This window comes from Octopus bimaculoides, chromosome 15 (genome assembly GCF_001194135.2).
Source record: "Octopus bimaculoides isolate UCB-OBI-ISO-001 chromosome 15, ASM119413v2, whole genome shotgun sequence".
In the NCBI taxonomy this organism is placed as follows: domain Eukaryota; kingdom Metazoa; phylum Mollusca; class Cephalopoda; order Octopoda; family Octopodidae; genus Octopus; species Octopus bimaculoides.
Window position 1 is genome coordinate 50,287,410 of NC_068995.1, and position 7,787 is coordinate 50,295,196.

At 36.9% G+C, this 7,787-nt stretch overlaps 1 protein-coding gene across 4 annotated transcripts in view; it reads right to left on the bottom strand.

Annotated features, from left to right (window-relative positions):
• Positions 1 to 7,787, bottom strand: part of LOC106870810 (SH2 domain-containing adapter protein F) — a 137,191-nt gene that overhangs the window by 12,340 nt on the left and 117,064 nt on the right. For all 4 annotated transcript variants that reach the window (XM_014917025.2, XM_014917024.2, XM_052973325.1 and 1 more), the window contains one exon: positions 1,599 to 2,226. In XM_014917025.2, coding sequence (XP_014772511.1) covers positions 1,599 to 2,226 — 628 coding nt within the window. The remainder of the gene's footprint in view (positions 1 to 1,598; positions 2,227 to 7,787) is intronic.

Below are 7,787 nucleotides of genomic sequence, written 5' to 3' on the forward strand. Positions count from 1 at the left end.
ACACACACACACACACACACACACACACACACACACAAAATCCTTTCTGATGTTGATCATCTGTAAAAATTGTATTATAAAATTTAATTTATGACAGTAATCTGATAACGAAACCAATGATTTTAAATCCGTTTTAATCCATTTTAAATAGATTTTCCTCATGATAACTTAACGAAACTGATGCCAGTAAACTATTATGCTTGCATGTGAATAGGAAAATGTAGATAAATTGGTGTGAAAGACAAGTCATATGTAGATTGCAGAGAAAGTTCCTATGGCAAGGGTGGAAATCATGAAAGACTCAAAAAGTAATTTCATAACATTCTTCAACAGATATGGGCAACCTTTTCTGAGAAGAAGGCTACAAGAGACATAACTCATCAGCAGGCAGGTAACATGACTAAAAAGAGTCAAGGTTATTTTTATAAGGTATGCCATTCAGTAAGTCCCGCAGGCTGCCCATGAGCAGCCTAGAACACAGCCTTAAAAAATAAGATGATGTAAGATTTAGAGAGGGAGAGGGAAAGACCTATCAAATATGGCTGCAGAGTAAATTAGACATTTGAATAATATTGGTTTCAAATTTTGGCACATGGCCAACAATTTCAGGGAAGAGGGTAAATCAGTTAGATTGAGCCCCACCTCTCAACTGGTACTTATTCTATGAACCCTGAAAGGATGAAAGGCAAAAGTTGAGTCTTGGCGGAATTTGAACTCAGAATGTAAAAATGGATGAAATGCTGCTAAGCATTTTGCCCAGTGTGCCAATGATTCTGCGAGCTCCCACCACCTTCAAGATATCTGAATAATCTACTATATACTCTTGTGTTTTTCTCTATCACAACATATGAATGAGAAAGGAAGGGGTGATAGATAAATAAGAAAGGGAGGGGTGATGGCAAATTGGTAGTGGGAGCATTCCAGCTCTGTGTGAGTATATGTGTATGTGTGTGTGTGTGTGTGTACAATGGAAGTGGGATGGTGAACATTCAACACTGAAAAGAAAAATCAAACAGCGTTTCAACTCTGTGTGAGTATATGTGTGTATGTGTGTGCATGTACAAGGGAAGTATGCGAATGTTATGTGTGAAGCAGCGTTCTTTCAATAACAAACGATGATCGATGTCACATCTCAAAAGACAACCACTAGATAACCTCGACAAGTGTATCAATTTGATTTACCAACCATATTTATATGTACAATACTACACTTAGCCGTCATTTTTCACGGTATAGGGCCAGCTGGTACTAATTATAATTATCACCATGGAGATGGTCATGCCGCTGCTGAAATACAAAAATTAGTTTCAAAACTTTGAATAAAAAAAAAAAAGGTTTAGGACAGAATATACTGTCCCTTTGTTTAGAATCTGAAGAAGTGAACATGACATTACAACAGGGGCACAAGCAGGATTTGAACTTACGCTGGACATTGGGGGAAATCCCTGTAGAGTTGATTGACATAGCTGAATGTAAAGGGTCACATGTGAACATAAAATTGTTTAGTTAAACTATGTATGACAGGAAGGAAAAAAAAATAATCAACAACGAATATATTTCAAACAAAATATAAAAGAAAGATTAACTGAATCACTCACCGGTCATTAAGTCATTTATGGCCTTCGCTCGTTCTCCATAATCCCACGGTACCTCATAGTTTCCCTGACCTGCATCATCACCAGCAGCCCAGTTGCCGCTGGACAATGATGGAACACCACTAACTTGATGCTTTGGAGACGTTTTGATATGTGAAGCCTGAAATTTTTCTTCTAACATTTTTTGTTTTGCAGCAGAGTCCCATGGCTCTTCATACATACTACTACTTGGTTGTTTCCGTACAGACCGAGGCTCAAGGTAATCAGAGTCCAAAGCTGAATTGCTCTTCTCTGCTAAACCCAATTTCTCATGCAATAATTTCTGACGTCGGGCAAGATCCCAAGGTTCTTCATAGTTACCAGTTCCAACTTGCTGAGATTTCAATCGTCCATCGCCAGTCGGCGATGGCAACGAGTGAATACCTGCAGCAGAAACCTTTTCTTCTAGTTGCCTCTTACGCAGTTCTGAATCCCAAGGTTCTTCATATGTTTGTGATTCCATTGTGACTTCCCGTATCGGGGAGGATTCGGATAACATCTCCACTGTCATTCCAGTCGGACTACTAGGATGGGATGATGCGGACGATTGAGAATGACTGTCCAGTTCGGAGGAATATTGTCGTTCAGCAGCCTTGAATAAGTAGAAACAAAAAACAAAGTCAATACATGGAGAAAAACATTACGTTACATCAATAGAGATTACATTTAACAATGGGACCCCAAGATGGCTGCAACTCTTGGACCGAAAAATGTAAAACAGTAAAGGCTTTTTGAAATTATAGTGTGTGGTCAAACATTGCTAAGCATTTTGCCTGGCATGCTAACAATTCTGCCAGCTTATGTAAAACCATGATAATAAAGTTTTATCTATATCTATGACAAGAAATTTCAAAATTTTAGACCAATTAAGTAAAGAAAAGAAAAAAAAAAACACTATCTGAGAGTTGATAAAATGTCAATAAAATAAATAAATAAACCAATCATGTCACTGATTTAATAAGTCATGAGTTATTTTGAATTGTATTCATTTTGACCAAAAAAGTGACATACTTCTGTGAGGAGAAATTTAATGGGTGATAAAAGGGATGAAAAGATGAAAGACAAAGTCAATTGTTGCTAGGATTTGAACTTGAAACAAAGAGAAAACCACGAATAGTCAAATAACTAGCTTGGTACTTTCCAATCTCAGAGTCATCCACCACCGCCACCGTCGCCACCACCACCAACGCACACTCCCCATTACCATCATCTGGTTGTCAAGTTTTCCACAAGACTAAGCACCCTGCACCAGCCCCCACCCTTAACAGTGTGTACTGGGTGCACTTTTATCATGGGGCCCCAGCACTAGGGAAGATAGAGACAAGAGAGTGAGGAACAGCAAGAGGTGGGTAAATGAGAGTGAATGATGGGTGTTGATATCAAATATTCATGAAGGAGTGCAGGTAGATTCTATGGGGTAACATGCAAATCTGATGCGGTCCCTTATGTCTGTACCTTAAGATGATGAGAGAACTGGGGCGATAAGGATAAAAGAGGGAGGAGGGGTGGAGCCAAGAGCATAAATGAAGAATTAAGAAGCTTTAGAATTTTGGGTATAGTGACACTGCAAATCTTTCCTTTCATCTCCTGGGGCAGAGTAAATGGTAGTTAGTTCCAGCAGACAATCAGAACTGAGTTGTGGATTTACTTTTTCAAAAAACTTACTGCATTAGCACCAGTACATCACAGCAGCTGTAATAATAATGGAGCCATTACATACAGTTACACAACTCGCAAGAAATTTCACAGGAGAAACAAGACAACACAAAGGAACAGGTATAAGTCACCCGGGAGACATCAGTATCAGCAGACTAAACTAATCTTGGAAGGATGATAGGCTAAGTTCACCCTAGCAAAATTTGAACTCACAATGTTAAGAGTTAGAACAAATATCACAACTGAACTCTCTCAACTGTGAGACTAGGTGCCAATATCTTAGAAACCAATTGCAACAACTTTTTGTAATATTTACAGAAAATCATTTCTCTTTATAAGAATTATGGATGACATACTTAAAGGATTGGAAATGAGAGGTTGTGAAGTTCATGCTTTTCTTTAAGGGACAAAGTGTATAACAAGTGAAGTTAAATGTCATTAACTTAAATACCAACCAACACACCTGAAATCGCTCCTCATTCTAAGAAACCAAACCTGGTGGTTTAAAGTGTTTCTATTTAAAGAAAGACCTTCCAACATAATTTCATATACCATTTCTTTTGTTAAATTATGTTCTAAAACAACCAAATACCAGTGAACAAACAAAATACATACACTGAGTATGTGCAGTCGTCATCATCATAATCAACATCATTATCATCATTGTTTAATGTCTGCTTTCCATGCTGGCATGGGTTGGATGGTTTAACAGAAACTGGTAGGGCAGAAGACTGCACCAGACTTCTGTGTCTGTTTTGGCATGGTTTTTACAGCTGGGTGCCCTTTCAAATGCCAGCACTCAATAACATTATGTCTGTCTGTCTGTCTGTCACGGTATTGACCAGACTATCAGAAGTTGTTACGCATGGCTGATCACAGTGCACTTCCTCACATTGTTGCAGTTTTCAAATGATGCTACCCTGCTAGCTATGCAGGCAGGTCGACATTATTGCTGGATGGAAGGCTGGTCCTTAGCCGGGTCACCTATTTACAGGTGAGTGGACTAGAGCAACATGAAAAGGAGTGTTTCGCTCACGAACACAATGCAGGGCTGATCTGGGAATTGAAACTACACTCTTGCAATAATGAATACAACATCCTAACCACTATGCCATGCACCTACACCTTCACGCATACACAGCTGTAGTGATGGGCTTTTACACACACACACACACACACACACATATAAGGTCCATAATTTTAACTAATTATCAAAAGTCAAAGATTCAAGCACACAAAATTACCTTGGAAATGTCAGCAAATACCACACAGACCCAACTATTTTGTAATTCAATAACAAACACACGTAAGCACAATTTCTAAATTAAATTGTTATCAGAACTGGGACTTAGACAAACCACACACACATACACATGTACATATTTACACAGATACATATAGATATATGCATGCACATGTACATATGCATACACACACCTGTACCTACACATATACGCATTCACACACATATATGTACACACACACACACACACACACAGACATGTATGCACACATATACGTACACATATACAGGCATATGCACACACACACAAATGAGAACAGAAATGCTCATAATATGGAACAATGTTTTTTTTCTTCTTCAATTAAATGCTGCTCAGCACCTGAATGAGTGTGCGCACAAGAACAGATTTGGAACAGTAAACAGCAGGCCATAATAAGGTTTGAAACATTGATAAATTGAAAATAAACTTCAGAAGTTTTTAACATGAATGTCACAGATATATGTGACTTGAGGGGTGGATGGTATTAAAAGGAAAAAAAATAATAATATTTATAATAAAAATAAAAGTATTAGTAGTAGTAATGGTTGATAAACAGGAAAACAAAATTAACTGCTTGGGTTAGTAATCCTGAATGTTTAACATTTTTCTGTATGTAGAGGTGGGGTGGGGTTAAAATACTTTACAAAACTCCTACAGGCCAATTATTTCGATAGATAAATGGATAGATAGATAGATACAGACAGGGGTAAAGAAAGCAAGAGAGTGAGAGAGAAAATGAAAAAGAAGATTCAAATATTTTGTGAAGCCTTTATCATCTCTATCAGGTTTAACCAAATTATTGTACTCTAATTTATCTCCCCCTTGTTAATGACTGAACTGACCACTAGAGTGACGGTTATTGTCATCAACTGCTATTTATGTCAAACATAAAACTTTTAGAATTATAAGAAAACGGTTTTTAGGGAATTATAGCTGTGAAGGGAGTCTCTTAGAATTATATGGTAAAAGGGGACAAGAAACTAAGAATATAAATAATTTTCTTAAAGAGAATATAAATATAATAGACGTAGGTATGGTTATGTGGTTAGCAGGTTTGTCCTGCAATCATGTAATTTCACGTTCAGTCCCACACTGCATCTTGGGCAAGTGTTATCTACAATAGTCCTGGGTCATGCAAGGATGGGAAAGTGGACACTGAAGTGACGATGATGATTTTGGACATTGGCCTTGTTTGTTCATTAGTTTTTATGTTTGTTCTTTTATGCAAGCATGGGTTGAACAGTTTGAGAGGAGCTAATCAGCTGAAGAGTTGTTCAGACAGCATGGTTTCTATGGCTGGATGCCCTTCCTAATGCCATCCACATACATACATACACACACACACATACATGCATACATACATACATACATACATACATACATATATATATATATATATAAAACAGTACAGTTAAAGTGTTCTAAATTTGTATGTTGACATACAAATTTAGAACAATTTAGAAAGAATTTCTGATTAAATTCTGGTAGGGACACCATATGCCATTTTGCAACCATAACAAAAAATAGGTCACAGTATCGATTTATAAATTTGTATGTAATACACTTGGTAGTATACTATGGTTGCAAAACAGAATATGGTGTCTCTACCAGCAATTAATAGTTACATAGCAGTTGCCAGGAATGTGTTTAATATGTAAAATTAGTCAATCCAATAGTATTAAACCATTGAACTTAGTGGCTATTTAAGCAATGTGTTTGTGGATGGTTAACGGGTCGGATGTGATACTGAAGAAAGAGCAAGAACCCTGAAATATGTATATACACACATTACCTATTTTCCTATCTGTGATTGTTTTGTTTACATGGATGTATTCGTATATATGAAACATTGTAACTTTCAGTGCTGGCTCAAAATTCTGTAGAAAATCTGTAGAGATAACTTAATAGGAGTTTCTGATGTTCAAAAACAAAGGTTTTCTTTTTTGAGAGGGAAAAGTTTTCTTTTGTTCTTAGTTGATGAGAGTTTAGACACAGATCAGGATGACAGGAAATAACCTTGGCTGGCAAAGCTGACCACAGCTAACTAATGCAAGGCATTTTGTTAGATGTTCTGATGTTCTAACATTTCTGCCAATCCACTGCTTTAACGAAGAGGTCATATATATATTAGTAACACTAAAACAAGGCTACACATCAAGAACACTTCCACAGTGACATTTCATTTCCAAGTGATTGTAAACAATTTAATGTTTAAATATGAATAAAAGAAATGTTGAACTCAGTCCTCTGTAGTCTTAGCTTGTTAGTTGCTATTACTTAAAAAACCCCACAAGAATGGAAACCAGTAAACAACTACTTATATAGCATTAAAATATACACACAGCTCAATGATGTCTAATATACTTTCTACTTAGTCTAATCAACTGACAACTACTTGACATTATACCAACACCAAATTACTTAATTCATAGAAAGAAAAAAAAAGGTGTGTATGTTTGTGGTGTACGGAGAGAGCAGGACATTAACTCATCATATCAAAAGAACAGTTCCTCCTCCTCCTCCTTCTTACGGAATTGTTGGCACGCCAGGAAAAATGCTTAGTGGCATTTCATCCATTTTTACGTTCTGTGTTCAAATGCTGTCAGAGCTGTTTTTGTTTTTCATCTTTTCAGGGTCAATAAAATAAGTACCAGTTGATTACTGGGGGTCGATGTAATCAACTTGCCCTCTTCTTCAAAACTGCTGACCGTATGCCAAATTTTGAAACCATTATAATTTCTCTTTATCACAGGTTTTGTTGGAGCTTCTGGAGTCTTGCATGCATACTGGGCTTGCTACCTGCAGCCTACAGTACCATGTTATTCACTCTTTGCAGCTATATAATACATTTCCTGATTATTCTGGCTGTGCCAAGGAGGCAAACCTTTTGTAAAAGTTCTATTCCAATTTCCTTTATATTCCCCTTGATGCCTTCTGATACTGTTCCCAAAGATCCAACAATAATTGGCACTATCTTCACCTTCTTCATTTTCCAGAGCTGGGCTATTTCGTACTTAAGAGGGTTGTATTATTATTATTATTATTATTATTATTAAGGCTGTGAGCTGGCAGAATTGTTAGCACATCAAGCAAAATGCTTAGCATCATTTGGTCTGTCTTTATGTTCAAAATTCAAATTTTGCTGAGGTTGACTTTACCTTTCATCCTTTCAGGTTTGATAAAATAGGTTCCAGTGGAACACTGGGGTTGTTGT